Below are 16,468 nucleotides of genomic sequence, written 5' to 3'. Positions count from 1 at the left end.
ATGTGCCTTAGATAGTAGCATAAGCCAACATTTATGTAGCGCTTCTGTTTGTTGATAAAAGTTTTACTACTATGAACAAAGGTGGGATCACTGGCACTATGTCTGTAGGTAAACTCTAAGCTATACAAGCCTGTTTGCTGTGTCCTGCCATCGCGCGAGACACCGGCCGAACGATGCAGACTTGTGGTGGGCTACGTAAAGAAAGCTTCACTTGAAAAGTCCGATTAGCAGATTAAATGTAGTGCACCGCATGCGTTGATCAGCAGTGGCAGCACTGCCGTGGAGCAGTATTTTTGGTCAATTGACGGTTTGCAAAATAGTGAGCGCCATCTGGCGCACAACAGGCAAAGCTGCAGTGCTCTGCGTGCGAGAGTATGTGGTTAGAGAGCGAGTTTCGTTTCTCGGCTGCTGCCTGGCCTCTGCCGCGGCAACCCCGTGTGTTCATGGAGCCAAAAAATAATTGAAGACGCCGTCACTCCGTTCCAGTTTCCGTACATGTCATAGACCTCCGACTTCTCGAAGCGTACCACCTAAACTGATCGCGTGTGGCAATATCTGCTATATATATAACTGCCACTACTCGCCAGGTTCATTGAGGCTCGGCACTGAAGGAAGATCACGTTACAAATGTCGTGTATTTGGGGCTGCTGATGCCAGCACAGGACTGATGCGAGCGAAATAAACTCCTTCAGCAAAGAGCAGAGTGCGCGTCGTCGAAACACGCTGCCGATGTGTCGCCGAGTGTCCGCACTTGGTTTCGCTGAGTGGCCGCGCGCAGCGACCACCGTGCAAGGCGGCTAGCCTTGAAGTTGCTCTTTGCTGCCGACAGAGTACAGAGAGAACCAGCCCTGCGTTCATTTAACCGCGACATAATCGTCCAGACGGTAAAATACTCACGAAAATAAACACTTTATAGCCCGCTCCGTTTCCATTACAAGCGCCGTCGGCTGCTGCTGCTTCGACAACCGGCAGCTAGGCCTGCCGGCTCGAGCGATCGGCGGCTGCCGACAAAGTCAGCGCGCCGAGCATCATGTTCCGCTTAGGAGAGTTTATCCTACTAATATGGCCCATCTGGAACAAAGCAAAGCTTCACGGAGCTGTTTGACTTGTTACGACGGTCCTTTTTTCGCGCGCGGCAAATACGGGAATATCTCAAACGACGCGCCTAATTGCCATCGATGAAGACGGTAGGCCTCGCTCGCTGGCCGTGGGTGTCGCCGGTTACGAAGAAGCTTCTGCTAGGAAGTGAACGCATAATTTTTTGCTAGCTCTTTAACTCATGCATCAATATTAAAAGGCTAAATAAGAAATACATTTGGCTATCTGTACACAGTCGGCAGAAAAGAGCAAACCAGCCGAACTCCGTCGCACGGTGGTCGCGCCAACTGCCCTCGAATGGTGTGTTTCGATCACTTCAGTGGCGTAGTACTAGGCTCTGATTGTCATATGAGGCGCACTTTCGACATCACTTTATAATATTTAGTATAATAACATGTCAGCGACAACTGAGTGACACCACGGCGCGTTCGCAAGCGCTGTCCGTCCTCGTCCATCTTGAACTTTCCCTATTCCGGCAACATGCTGCTGCGTTTAAGGGTGTCTCGAAGCTTGCAGGCGGATATAACCTCGTAGCGCTGGCATGTGACAATTCAGCAGCAGCAAATAGCGCGATGACAACCGGCTCTGCGAGGAGCGAGCAAGTTGTGTGCTGTGGTGGCATCTCCGGCCGTCGCTTATCCATGCTGCTTTCCTCGCCGGATAGCTCTTCTCGGACGGAAACCGAAATAAACTCGTGCTCCGTTTGCTAGTGAAACACTTTGTGCACAATGCGCAACACAACGAGCCGTCCTTTTCACGAAAATACCGCGATCAAAACCACCATAAACCGTCGTCTCAAGGCGCGCTATAGCTGCGTTGGTTGTTCGTCTGCTCCTCGTACCTAACCATGTAGAGGGCGCTCGTGACAGCCGTGTTCGCGCATGCGCAACAGTATTTTTGCAAACCGTCCATTGCTTTTGGAGATGCAATCACTTTTGCGAAATTTTGTGCGCAACTCGGCAGAGGATGCAGAGTAACAGCACTCCACACATACATCAGCATTCCTCCAAAGCATGCTGTTGAACTTGGGGGCCCATGCGTTCGGTGCCAAGCACGAAAGTGTTCGTACCTCGTGTACCTGAAAGCGATCGATCAAGATTACGGCCCCTTCGTGCAAATCTATGTCCAATGCCGAATCCGTACGCAATGCCTGTCACGTGGCACAAAAACGTGTGTTCCTGGACGATCACTCAATCACGGCCCGATGCAGGGCACTCCATGCTGCGGCCACCAATTCAAGTGCCATAAACACATCAGTGGGACCTGGATTTTCTTGTTTGTGCTGCATTTTTCTCATCGAGGTGCACATTACGCACTGCACTAGGTATGCAAAAAACATTGTCGCATATCAGTAACAACATGCATGCTGCTTCAAACGGGCGATCAAAAAGCAAGATGGCGGTCATGACGTGTCCAGTGCAGGTGATTGCTACCAGTGTTTGTTTTGAACAAAAATGGCAGCGTGCACAGTAATGTGGTGGTATTTTACGCAATTTTAGTGCAAAGCAACCATATTTGATCACATTTTGGAAGCCTGCTGGACTTGTGCGAGTAGGCAATTAGTGGGGTTAATTTTTGGCAAATTTCATTGATGCATGATTGTAGTACAGCGACATCTTGCTGTCGAGAGGTACGAAATGCATGAAATCCTATGGGTGTTCACCGGGGATTCTAAAATATTTCGTTGCAGGTTTCGACTGTATACTGTCAAACTTCGATATAATGAACACGGGTGCAGAGAAGTAAATAGAAATTAAATTTTGTTGGTCATGCTTTAATTCAATGGTGCACTCGGCTGCTATAGCAGTATCGGTAATACGGGGTTCGACACAGTATCGGTTATAGAAAAATTTTCAAGCAAAGCTTGTATTGGCTCAAGTTTCGGTGGCGTTGTGGTCACGCAAAACATGCCCAGTTGCTCCCAACGCAGAGCAGCTGCGAGAAAGGGCGGTTTGATGGGTTGACAGCTTCGCCGCAGCGTGCGTCCAATCCAACCAATCGGAGCCGTTTCGCTTCAGCCGGGTAAGGAAAGGGTATCACGTGAGCTTCGCCGGCTTCGTTTCCGTTCAGTCGCGGAAAACGGACGGGCCGGCCACGCGCGCGTTCCCCCGAGGAGCGGGCAGCGTTCGACGAGTGGCGGCGAGAACTCGCCCGTGAAAGGGCTCGCCGTCGGCGCGCCGATCAAGCCGTTATATAGCCATCCGAGCCTAGGCAATCCGACAGCAACGACAAGATCCGTTGCGGAGGAAGCGGGTGGCCGAAGCGATCCGGCACCGTTACCTGTGGGTTGCCTAACGGTGACGAAGGGCAAGCTGCACGCAGGACAAGCTTCGTTTACCCCCCATTCCCGGAGGAGGGAAGGCTTGCTCACTTATTTGCTTGCACATGCCTCAAAATTGTTTTAGTAGCAAAAATGTCAGACAGTTGCCGAGTGACTTTCTGCAGACGCGTGACTTTTCGGACCTGCGCGATTATTTGGATGTCTGTGCGGCACCCAAACCCTCCTCATAGCAACCCTGTGTAAAGGCAATAGCCGAAATTTCGGACGCTGCGCAGTGTTTCGGGCGTGACCCGTGCGCGATGTCGCGGCCGCTAGACACAAGATGCGTTGCTTTGGTTGCCGACTAGAAGCGGCGCTGGTTAGGCCTAGCAGTGCGACCGCCGGAGCCTTTGGTGACAAGCGATTGCTGAGCTAAGCTCTCCGTCAGTATATGTTCGCACTTGACAACCTCATCGATGACCTGGCGCGCGGGATATACTGCCTAGTACGTATCCACGTGTGGTCCCCTCGGTGTGCGAATAGTCTGACGGCAGTGAGGACTTGGTCGCACCGCGGTACACCGTCCGATGACACCAAGCGCACGGAATTGCGCCTTCACGGCCGGGCAGAGCGCGTTTACCCAATTTATAGCTGTTCCCGTGTCGTGGCAAGATTCCTACAGGCCAACAAACTATTCCGGGGAACCCCTGCGGGCTCCCGGTTGCGTTTATTTCGCGTAGACCTTGCCGCGACATTTTTCTTTTGCCAATGCCTGTGTGTATGGTTATAAGGAATATCGGTTATAACGAAGGCACCTCCGTGGCCGACGTGACTTCGTTATGATGAGGTTCGACTGTATCAAATTATTTAGTGCGCTTTTAGGCGTGCCAGTATTTTTTTCTGAGGTTAGAGGCTACAGACCTTCATTTAAAGAAAAAAAATTAACAGCCGAATATATCGCGTTAGTACTCCTTTAATGCAGCATAATCTTGCAAAAAATTACTGGAGGAGATTCGGGCAGTAGTTTGTTTTCAGGAGCTAAATACGGTGGTTCACATGGCGAGTAGTTATTGTTGAGACCCGTGGTTGAGACTGAATCAGATATTAATTGGATAGCACCAGAAGCTAAGCTAATTGAATTCGACTTTTGAGATAATTAGCAGCCATTTTTATAATTGATATATAAAACGATTTTCACATGCTAGCAGTATCCTTAACGTTAGCGAATTTCTGTCCTCACAATGCACGTTATGGAGCGTCGTCTATTAAAAGCACAAATCTAGCATTAGCAACAACTAAGCAGTTCGTTCGCGTGCACAGGGCTCTTCGCGAAGTGCGACTGTTTCACTCTATAGCCGGCAAAGTAAGTCTGTCGCCCTGGGCGACATAGCCTGCTCCACTATGCAAGCTATGTTTTATGCCTGTACCATGCCCACAGAAATGAAGTTGATCATATACTTTTGCTCCAATTTTGCCTTTGACTGCGCACGGTCAATGTTTTGAAATATTAGAAAAAAATACTCGTACTCCGGTTTATTCGATCCCGGCCGGCTCCCATGCATTTCTACGGGCCCACACCTCGGTTATCCTAAAATGGGAATTCACCGATAATACGAATTATAGTCGGCATGCGCACGCCCGATCTTTTGTGACCCGAATAGCGGCCCCATTGTAGCAGCACGTCTCGGCAGAGCTTGCGGGGAATGCGCATCATCTCCCGTCGAAAACGTGTTTCCGGCCTGCCCTAGAAAGATTTTACATGCAAGAATGGTAGCTCGAGAAGCCCGATTACCGTACCTAACCGATTCTAACGTGCGCCTTCGTTTTCTCTTTCAAGAAAATTGGGCCGCAACTTGCCTGCCCGCGGTGCAATCGGATCCGAAAACAACTCGCGCTCGCGGTCGTTTGCATGTTTTACCGCGTAACACGGTTGTACTGCGGCTAAACTGACTTTAGAAACCGTGCGGCAAAGCTGTCTTTAGGAACTCAGCCGCCATTGTGCAACACATATTAGCATTTTCCCCAATTGCTAAAATATCGGGTGCGCGTTAGATTTTTGCTTTAGACACATAGAAAGCGGGCGCGCGTTTCGTTCGGAGCCATGAGAATCGGGCAAACACTGCCAAATGAATCGGCTGTGTTTGGACGTTTTTTTTTCTATATCTTTAACTCGACCAGCCAGATAATTCGATTAACTTCGTTGGTCTCACCAAGATCGAATTAACTAACGTAAGGCAACTATATTTACAAATGGCGATTATTATATTCAAGGACAATCAAACAGGGCATCATTTGATTCGTTGTTCAAATATTTGCACACCCCTAACAGGCAGTACATGGATTTGCATAAAATTCATCCTTCAGGCCTCGAGACTTTGCGAGTTAATCATATGCAACAAAATACTGCGTTATAAATACGATTATGCATGTGCACAGAATCTTATGCCTTCGTGCATTTAAAATATAAATGCTTTAAAACTTCACAAAGATAAAGCGTAATAACGCCCTAAGAATGTCTGGAAGCACAAGCATCAAAACAAGTCTATGTAGCACTTACTACCCATTGCACTCATGGTATCTGAACAATCACAATGCCAGAATTCTTTCTAGTAATTTTTGTAGGAAGCTACATCGCTACTCTGTGCTGGGGGAGGGGGACAGGAGGGAATAGCCAGTGATGTCCAACATCCCTCTCTGGGTAACAAATGCAGATCTTGATGGCCACGGCCTTTGCTGGCTGCACGCTGTGGAAGCAATAGGACGAGCCAGAAACATGTCGTAGGTGTCAGGTTTTGGACACCACCTACTACATGGGTGACAATGACAACAGAAGGAAAGGTAAAGCATACAACAAGCAGGCCAGCTCAATTCTGTGGCTCTACCTGCCAAAACCATGGTCCAATAAGGCACACTGTAGTGTGGAACAGGCACCTAAGTATGCAAGCACTTTTGCATTTCAACCCCACTGAAATGCGGCCACTACGGCAAGGATCGAATCTGCGACCTTGAGCTCAGCAGTGGAATGATAAAACCACTAAAGTACTACAGCAGATCAGCTCATAGCCTAGAAAATCCAGGCCTCTAGATTTAATTTTAAATTAATCAAGTAAAGCCTGGATGCCCTGAAAACTAAAGATTTGCAGCCGCTCCAAGGCAACTGGTGTTGAGCCACCAGTGCCCAAATGAAGACGCACGAGACCAAGGGAGAGATTTGCATTTTATACACTTAAAAAAAAAAAGCGACAGACAAGCACTGCAATATGAATTGTGGCGGCCGCTAGACAATCATCTCAAGTTCACGGGCGTAGCCTATGGCCTGGATCGCCAGGTCTTCTGTGGAGATGACGTCTTCTGTGTGCTTCACTTCCGTGCCGAACTGGTACACATTGTTTGTTGCCGTCCACCCTCGCTGATGCAAGGGAAGAAAAAAAAAACAAGATGTTTGGTTACGTGGAGCATTTCCTGTCATACCCGATAGACGCATGCAAATTTAAAACAGCACTAAAGACCAACTGCAACAACGCTTTTCTTTGGCTAAATGGGTGATAAATAGTAATACAGTGGAACCCAATTTATACGTTCCTCGCTGTTGCATTTTCTTGGCTGCTATGTCACGTTTCCATAATCCTGACCTAAATCCCATTGACTTCCACATATTATGTTCCTGTTCGATATGCCGCCATTCCACAAATTTCCCGGATCTTTTGTTGTGTTTATGCGATAAGTGTATAAATTGCAACAAGCAACCGAAATTACACAAGCCAAGCACTGCACAAGCATATCGGGAGAAAACGTGCACAGGGCAGCTGGCGAACACCAAAAGAAAGTGTGTGTCGGTTAAAACCTACCAGAAACCGTGCACAATGAGCCAAACCTACCAAGCTCAGGGCTACATTTATTTTGGGACCGGCAAGGTCTTACATGAGTTGCATAATCGCCGGTTCTGTTTAGTCAGCTTAGCCACAATAAAGTTGTGTTATGCGGTGAAAGCACATCAAGAGTGGAAAGGGGCCACTGCCACAGAACATCATACGCATGCACGCACGCACACACACACACATGTCGTCCCGCCACAACATGAGTGTTGAGACATCTAGTAAGCGTACTGGCAACTATTCAGAGCTGTTACTGACATTGTGGCGATTTGCAGCCTTTCTCATCGTTACATTTTCCTAGCTGTTATGTTCTTTCCCCGCTGTTTCTTGAAAAACGTATCAGTCAGGTTCTACTGTATATAGGTACTATTGAAGCAATCCTGGCGAAGTAGCAGGGCTGGTAATGGTTTATTTTTCTTATTAGCCTTTAAATTGTACCTAAGCAAATGATGCATGCACCTGGTGGTTACCAGATGTGACAAATTGCATGGCCTCCGATATTTTCAGCTCAACACATAAAATTTCGCACAAAGACATGTTTACGTATGAGAAACGGCTTTTTTTTTTTCATTGCAGTTGGCCTTGTGTTGATTTAGGATATATTCAGTAACGAATATAGTAGTAATCTATTTGTTCAACTATAGAAAGCAATCTTTACCAGCATAAATTGTTTAGCCTACTCAAAGGTAACTTATGGAAGCAAATGCTAAAAACAAGGATGCCAACTAGAGCAAGCATGCTTGAAGCCTCTCAAGTTTGCTCATTGTCGTAATTTACTATACAGTGAAACCTTGTTAAACCGTGCCCACTTAAACAGTAGTTTCGTTTAAAAAGAAGTAAAGTCAAACCCCTAAGTCAGCAGCCATCGAACATAATGCATTTTGTATCTGCATAAACAGTACCAGCTTATTGCGTATGTATTGGTTAACACGTAGTGTTTTCACTTCTCATCGCGCAATCATGGCAATCATGGCAGTAGGTCAGCCCAGCAGAACAATGAGCCTCAGAGATCGAAACGGCCTCCAAGCGCAAACGCAGAGGGCGCTATGAAGGGTGATGCCACATCATTTCGGCGACATGGCAGAAAGTGTTATGGCCTGTGTTGTCGCGTCGTGCAAGCTAGGATTCGCGTCTTGCCGAAGCTTGTAAAAAAAAAAAAAAAACGGGTGCCGAGTATAGAAGAAAAAAATAGGACATCATTTGTGCTATTGAACGTGGGGCGAAGAAGTCGACGCTGGCACACAAGAGGGATCTACCACTGACTACAGTGTGTGGCATTTGGAATGCGAAGGAGAAGTTGCTTGGCAGGCAACCGCGAAAAGATGTTGGCTACGAGGTTCGACAGTTCGATGTTTCGCCATCGTTGCCTCTGTTATTGCCGAAGTGTCGCCTAACGACAGTGATGAGGACAACATGGAAAACGACAGCATGGGCTATTCAAGCCCGACAGTGGCAGAAGCTGCGCGTTACATCAGTCTCATGTGAGTGTTTGCCAAGAATAAGGGGCTGGCGGAAAAGCTGGCTCGCCGCTTAAGAATATTTGAGGCCCATGCCGTCGCTCCTAGGCCACCACGGCATCAAATGAAAATAACACTTTTGTCAAGCAAAATGAATACACACTGGATGTTTTTTGCCCTTTCGCAATCTGAAAGTACCGTTTCTGACAGGTAGGTGGGCGATCTCATGCTATTTCGGTCAAGCAGCACTACCGTTTAGTAAATACTCTTTCCAAGCTCCAGCCAACTACGGTTTAATGAGGGTTCACTGTATTGAAGGCATTTAAAAATTCTACATGTGCAATAAGTGGCTAAGTTTTTGGAAGCCAGGTTGGCTTGTGAGTAACTTCAGTAGTACGTCACAATCATTTTTGTAGAGTTCAAACCATCATAGTGGATGAACAGGAAAGCTATGAAGGTAAGATTTGGAAACGAGCGTGTTGAAATTCTCGATGTATATTGTAGCACCACTCACAACCGGCACCTTAGTGCCGGCTGTGAAAGCAGAGTAAAATAAAGATGCGCAGCCCATGCTTGGCAAGCGCAGTGCCAAGCTGGTTGCCACAGCTGCCGCTCAGCTCGCCGCCCTCGCCCTTCTACCAAAAACAAGTGGAGACGACAGCACGGCTCTTGGGCCGCCATCACGTTCTCCTGTAACATTAAGCGCACAATTTGAAGGATGGAAGAAACTTTGAATGGGCATGACTAATGTCAAGTATGAAGTGATTGAAGGCCAGGTGCAGAGAAAGTTCCTACAGAAGCTGAGAGAATCGACATGGGACCAAGTCGGAACGTTCCACAAGCGTCAGGGTCAAGTTGAAGCCTTTGCAAGGGAACAAAGAAGAGTGGAGTGAGTGAAAACAACTTCTCCAAGAGAAGTGCCAGACAAAGAGTTTTAGTGTTGGTATCCAGACGTCGTATACGTTTGGAAGCCAGATGGAAGTGAGCTAATAAACAAGCGACACTAACAACAAACTCTAAAGGAGTTTACACAAAAAGCAGTCTTTCAAAACTCTACTTGTGTTTAATTTTGCGATGAGGGGTTGATTACTATTAAAGAAAATTAAGGTAAAACTTCCACTTTTTGAATCAGTGTAAGACAAACTGGGTGACTCCGGATTAGTTTTGACCACCTGGTATTCTTTAATGTGCACCTAAATCTAAGTACACGAGCATTTCTGCATTTCATCCTCATCAAAATGAGGCCACCGTGACCAACAAGGAACCCACAACTTTGAGTTTAGTGATGCAACACTGCAGTCGTTGGAGTTACTGCAATACTCCTGCGTGGAGCAATATCGTGCGGAGGTGCACCATCTTGCGCAAAAAGATGAACCAAGGCTGAGGAAAGCCACAGATTGCATTCACAGAAGCCAAGCTCATTGAGACACCAGCGATCGTGAACAACCCGCTTCATCTGGGGCACCCCAGGACCACTTTATTACGAACTGAACACACTATAAGCTATGGCAGTTGTTGGATTTCTTCTCGGCGAAACGAATATCTCATTGCACAAACGGGAACATCAGTAAACGCTGGATCCTTGGCTATGTGCAGTGTAGTGGTGCCATCTGTTAGAAAACATGTGAATTGACAACTGCGAATGATCATGAGAAAAAAAAAAAAGACGGACAAATTTCGGAAGTAGTTGTCTCAGCATTTATCATTTGAAAAGAAGCACCTATCTGTGGCGAACTTTGTTCCGCTGTGGCTTCCCAGCATTGCATGGCTGCTGCTTGAACTAAATGACATAGCTCAGCAAACAGAAACAAAACAGTCAACTACGCTCCCTCTGGAACCATGTACAGTAAAGGCGTTGCAAAAAAAAAAAAAAAGAAAAAGAAAGGGAGAAAAGTGGTAGCGAGGTGAGGAGGCACCTTGCTGGCGTAGACGTCGGTCTGCTGGGGCGAGTCAAGGAAGAGCATGCGAGTGACCTCGGGGCTGGAGATGCGTTCGTAGGCCTTCTCGATGCAGCGCGCAATCTCGTCCCGCACCGTGTCCAGCAGGATGTCCATGAAGAAGCTGTAGCTGGCCGCTGGTACGTTACCCTTCGACAGGAACACCTGCGTCCACCACAGAGGCACCGGGGTAACCCTAATGGAATCGCTTCATCGTCTTTTTCTCCCTGCTTGAATTTCTTTTTTCTTTGCAAAATCAGAATTCAATGCTTATTTGTTTATATGTGATGCTTTTAATCAGAAAGTTTATTCCGGGGCTTTAAGTGCCAAAACCATGACCCGACTATGAGGCACACCGTAGTGAGGAACTTCGGATTAATTTTGACCGTGCGAGGTTCTTTAACGCACACCTAAATCGAAAGTACACAAGTATTTTTGCATTCAGCCCTCATCAAAATGCGGCAGCCCCGGCCGGGAATCATACTTGTCACCTCCTGTCTAGGAGTCTAATGCCCCAGCCACTAAGCCACCACAATGTTACTTCTTTTTCAATCCAGAATACAATATTTTTCTTTCTTAATGGGGGGGGGGGTCCAGTATTAACACTTGTTTTTGATATGCACATTGCTACCTGTACATTTCCTATGATTTCATATTGTGGTCACCCCCTCCCTCTTTATTATGCCTTGGTGGGGCTGTGGGTACTGCGATATATTAAAGAGGCCTCTTGTCACCCCAGAGAGCACAAAGACAGGGCATTTCACTCCAGCTGTTAAAGGAAAAATAAGATTCGACTGGTCATCGTTACAAGGTTCAAACCAGTCCAGTGGGTCTCAGATGATGTAATGAATCTGATGCCACAGTGAGCGAAAATTTGGGGCTAGCTGTTACACACAAAAAAACATTTACACCCTTTCGGGCTCACCTTGTTCCCAAACAATAATTGTCATCAATCTAGCGCAGACGCTCTTTATTTAGCGATCTGCACCGACTACTTTCCTGCCAGAAACCCTGTCATGCTGATACATGCGTGCTGTTTGTGACATGAAAGTACTGGAAGAACAGCGTTAAAGAGTGTGCAGGCAAATGAAGATGATTATCGTTCGGGGACAAGATAAGCCACAAAAAGTTACGTGACAATACAAGCGTTGCAGCAAAACTGACTGAGACCCAAAACGTGAATCTCGCAATGGAGACAGAAAGACGTGCTTTCTAAACATTAAAATCTAAAACCGGTAGACACATACCTGCCAACCTATGAAATTTTAAAACTGATAAAAAGCCTGCGGACACGACACTAAGAACTGTGGTGGTGGGGGACGAACGAGTAGCACAGACGTTTTTGAAATCTTGACCGGAGCAGCTGCCTTCTGAGGCATACATTTGCACCTTAACGATGTTAATGATACTGTACCTTTATAGATGCAGCAAACAAGGAACAGAAAACTCAAAACGTCTAAGGCTGACGAACAACACCCTGTTCTTGGATCACATTGACTTACTCAGCAACTTTGCTGATGCCAATTTTACCTGCTTCAGGAGCTTGTCCATACAAAGTTGTGCAGAGCAGGCACACCTCTATTGCTCACTCACTATCGTACTTCCAACAGAGGTATATTTAATAGTGAAACCTCCCAACGGAAGGCCCGGGGACCTACGAGTAGTCCTTTTTCGAGAATATAACTTTTTATTACTGACACAACATTTGCGAAATTGTAAAACAAGCTTAAATTTGTAAACCTTACAAAAAATTTGGGCGAGTTGGTCAGCATGTACTATACAGTAGAGCCCACACACACACACAAAAAGAAAAGGCCTCATAACTAAATTAAAAAGTTAAAGTATGGGATTTTACGTGCCAAAACTATGGTCAGATTATGAGGCATGCTGGAAAGGGGGACATTGGAAATTTCGGCCACCTGGAATTCTTTAGCGTGCAGCTAAATCAAAGCACACTGGTGCTTTCGCCTTTTGCCCACATCGAAATGCGGCCGCCGTGGCCGGGATTCGATCCCACGAGCCCGTGCTTAGCAGCCCAATGCCCTAGCCACTAAGCAATCATGGCGGGTAGCTAATAACTAAGGTGACGACACTTTAAGCAGCAAGCAAGCCAAAAGCAGCACAGCTTCTGGCGATACTGCACCTTGTTGTAGCTGCCCTCCATGAGGAACTGCTCAAGGGAGACCGGGTGGGTGATGTACACGTTGCTCTGGATCTCCTTGGCTGGCAGAAGCTCCAGCTCCTGGGTGCAATAGACAATGGCAGGGTGAATTCCGGCAAGCCACAGTCATGACACAATGCAGACTCGTTTAGTCACGGTGTAGATACTTGCACCATAGTGGGTTCGTGAAGTTGTTCAATACAAACAGATTGAGAAAAGAAAATGCAAAGCGAATGCTCTCTGTTGCACGTACGCAAACAAGCTTTATAAGACTTCATGAGACATAACTTGGACCAAATATGAATTGGGAACACCTCTAAGTATATAGAGTCACAAATTAGTCTGCAAACTACGTAGTTAATCACCATGTGATTCGGTATGGAATGTTGGACGAGGTCATGGCTGGAATGGTACAGGTGTCATGTGGGCTGATACCCTAGCTGGAGCCAGGCGGCGAGACGATGCAGCAAGACGAGGCACGAATGTAGGCCAGGATTGTAGAGGATGTGGTCTGTGCTCTGCTTGCACCCCGCAGATGTACACTAGCTTCAGACATTGAGCCTTAGGCTCAGGAGCGCCAGGCATAGACAGGAGCCCGGACTGATCATCCAACAAGTTGCTGCTTCCGCTGCTGTCTCTCAGCTTCCTCTCGCACAATGACACCACTCTCACATTCCTCGCTCCTGCCACAAGGCTCTTCGAAGATTCTTCTCTTCCTTGACTTCTTCTGGTGCCACTGCACGATCATACTCGTGCCTTCGTCGTCGTCGCCTTTCCTTGTGCACATCATGACACATTTGCAAGATTTGCGAACCAGGTAGTATACCTCATTCACTATCAAGACTGCTTTGTTGTCTACTGAGCACATACAGCTTTGTCGGTAAGCGCCCAGATTATCAACACAGCAAACAACGTGTCTGTCCCCGAAACATGTAAAAAGTGGATACTTTAACGATGACTTGAGGAAATACTGTTCACTGAAGTTACCTAAAACAGCACGGGACCTTTCAACAGAAACATTGAGAGAAGCAACTGTCTCGTATCCACAACACTGCACACACTTCGTTGCCTACCTAGACAGCTGTGACATGCAGGGTTTCGAAGCATTGAGTCCATGCTTTGAAGTCGTGACAGGTACCCAGGCGATGTGCTGTTAAAGTAAAACACTGCAGTGTGCCCAGCTGTCATCCACCCGTTGCATCTCGTGGTTCCAAAACGAAGTTTCGACTGACTAAGCAGCATGCATAACGCTATTATATCAGGCGGAGTACATGTGTAACCATAGTTCAGCAGCAAAAGCAACCACGGCAACGGCACAACTATGATGGAGAAATGTAACTAATCTACATAAACAGCTAGGAAATCTAAATAAATAAGCCAATGTGCTTGAATAAGCAAATGTGTGTAACACCTGGCAGCAACTGTCTTCAACCCACTCCAAGCTGCCTGGTGAAATGGAACAAGTGCAACAAAAGCGTAGCTTACACTGTTAGGTCTGTGGCCACGAATGAACAGTGTTCTGACAGCTCGCGCGCTTGCACTGTCACCCATGCAATGAAGACACAGCAGGCATAGGTCGTACACACTGTCAGCTGCTTTCTTCCGCTATCATGTGAACGCTAGAAGCAAAGTGACCCAATGTGTGTCATATGTCATGAGAGCAATTTGTCTGCGATCATGTCCATTGTGTGGAAACAGCTTTACAGGCACGCTAGAAGCAAATAACAAGTCCAAGCTAAAGTAAATTGTGACACACCTTAGTTACAAAGTGGTAAATCGAAGTCTAGGAAAACAGAAAACTCGGAGAGCTGGTACAGATAGACCATTTTGAAGTGCAGTGTAAGAAGAGGGAGTGCAAGTATGGAGAGAGTAGCAATCGTGTGTGTCTCATTCTCTCATGCTCCATCTTTATGTGCTACAGATCAAAATTGTAGTCAACCACGTAATGAAAAAGGAGAAGCTAGCTACAATGCATTACAACATGCATGAGAATGTAGTTCCCCCAATTGTGTTGTGCATAACACGTTTGTAAACAAGCATTTTGAGGTTACTATAAGAGTAATTCAGCAATCTAGATTAATGCTTGCCCACAGCACCTCTTTATGACAAGATAAGCACTGCTTGCTGCACATGAGGCTAGGCTCACAAGGGTGACACTGGTTTCACATGCGCAGGAGACAATGTGCTCACCGTGTGGAATTCGGCCACCCTGTTCTGAGCCAGTAGGCAGAGGAGGTTGAGGCCGAGCAACTGGTACTTGTACGTAGACTCGGGCAAGTCGTTCCTGCAAGGGCAACATCAGAACATAAGCCTTAGACCAAGAAACATGCACAGCCCAATGTCAATAACTGAATCCCTGAACCATTGCTGACAACCAAATAACTGATAATCACGCAGCTACAGCAACTACGCACAAATGAATACAGAGCTTTGTCTAAACAGGTTTCTTTGGTATTAAGCGATCCTGCTATTTTTTATTTCTTCTTACTGGCGAAACCTTGGTCATCGCGTTGGCGAATGCCGTTTACAGCCACTATACAACCCAACGTCAAGACAACTTACTGGTAGTCGAGGTAGTAGCATTTTAACTGGGCCATGTAGCGCTCGAAGGACGGGATGTCCCGCGTCATGACGCTCCACTGCGCGCCAATTTCGAGTATGTCTCCTGCAAAACGAGAAGGCGACAAAAGACCGGCGTCAGGGCGGCTCCGCACGCACAACCAGAGCGACGAAGCCAGCATTCCTGGTGCCAGCTGCGACGTGTGCACGCCGCAAAGGACACGACACGGTTTCGTGCCAAACCGCTAAGAAAGAGGTCGGACCACCGCGTGCAAACCGCGGTGGCCGCAGTCATCTGCTCATTAGAAGACGAGAGTGCGATGACTTGCAGTACGCGTGGTCACATCTACGCGCCAGCAACTGAGGAAAACGAGCACGCCACGTTAACGAACAGCGGCCGCGAGACGAGTACGGCAGTTCAGGCAGAAGTATAGTTTTACAAAACCGCGGCGTCTCACGAAAGTGCCACATACAACGGAAGCCAGCTGACATCGCGAGGAAACGGTTACATGAAACCGAAATGAGACAGAGAACACTTACGTGCTAAAAGGAGCTCCTTCTTTGTGACGGCGGTGTTTGAAGTGGGCAAGAACGGCAGCTGCGTCAACGTAACCTGCAGCGAAATGACAAGAAGAAACGCACGTTGTGTACAGGCGCTGAGCACAGCAGCCGACGCTCAAGCTGCAGACCACAACGCGCAGACGACGGGAGCGTCGGGTAGCGAATGGAGACATTCCCGACCACGGAGAACCGTGCGCTTACACGGACGCTTCGTGGCCGCTACTTTTGTTTTTTATATATGTACTACGAGAGAACAAGCACGGTGCCTTCACCGCGGTCATGACATTGCATTTTCCCGGCTTGTGAGCGCCTAGGCTTAATTGTCAGTGTTACCGGCACGAAAGGCCTCCTACAATAGCGGGTGACGAGCGACAACGACGCTAAGGACGCTTACCTTTAGCATGGCTAACAAGGCGCCGCATCTCCGGAGGTCGGGGGATTTTTTGCTCCATTCCTGCGTGAGGAGCTGGTAATTTGCGACCAATTCGTCTAACAGCGCCATGTCTGCCGCTATAACAAATTCGGCCTACGCGCTCATCGCCGTGGACGTAGCTGTTTCG

General features: G+C 47.4%; 1 protein-coding gene across 1 annotated transcript; it reads right to left on the bottom strand.

Moving 5' to 3' along the window:
- Positions 1-6,556: 6,556 nt before the first annotated feature.
- On the bottom strand, positions 6,557-16,459 carry Rpn12 (regulatory particle non-ATPase 12). Its single transcript, XM_065453630.2, has 7 exons — positions 16,303-16,459; positions 15,888-15,960; positions 15,351-15,453; positions 14,979-15,072; positions 12,771-12,869; positions 10,607-10,792; positions 6,557-6,767 (listed from the first exon to the last, which is right to left on the bottom strand). The coding sequence occupies exons 1-7, from the start codon at positions 16,408-16,410 to the stop codon at positions 6,636-6,638; spliced, it is 795 nt and encodes a 264-aa protein (XP_065309702.1). The 5' UTR covers positions 16,411-16,459; the 3' UTR covers positions 6,557-6,635.
- Between the last annotated feature and the right edge of the window lie 9 nt (positions 16,460-16,468).

Source organism: Dermacentor albipictus, chromosome 7 (genome assembly GCF_038994185.2).
Source record: "Dermacentor albipictus isolate Rhodes 1998 colony chromosome 7, USDA_Dalb.pri_finalv2, whole genome shotgun sequence".
Lineage (NCBI taxonomy): Eukaryota > Metazoa > Arthropoda > Arachnida > Ixodida > Ixodidae > Dermacentor > Dermacentor albipictus.
Note: the sequence above shows the minus strand (reverse complement) of the source record. Positions and strands in the feature narration are given on the sequence as shown.

What these genes read in the sequence shown, in the direction of transcription:
- Rpn12 (XM_065453630.2), bottom strand. Translation starts at nt 16,410, where the DNA reads ATGGCGCTGTTAGACGAATTGGTCGCAAATTACCAGCTCCTCACGCAG. An exon ending in TGGAGGGCAGCTACAACAAG is followed by an intron (nt 10,793 to 12,770) that starts GTGCAGTATCGC and finishes TGGTGGACGCAG; the next exon opens with GTGTTCCTGTCGAAGGGTAA. An exon ending in CCGACGTCTACGCCAGCAAG is followed by an intron (nt 6,768 to 10,606) that starts GTGCCTCCTCAC and finishes CCCTTGCATCAG; the next exon opens with CGAGGGTGGACGGCAACAAA.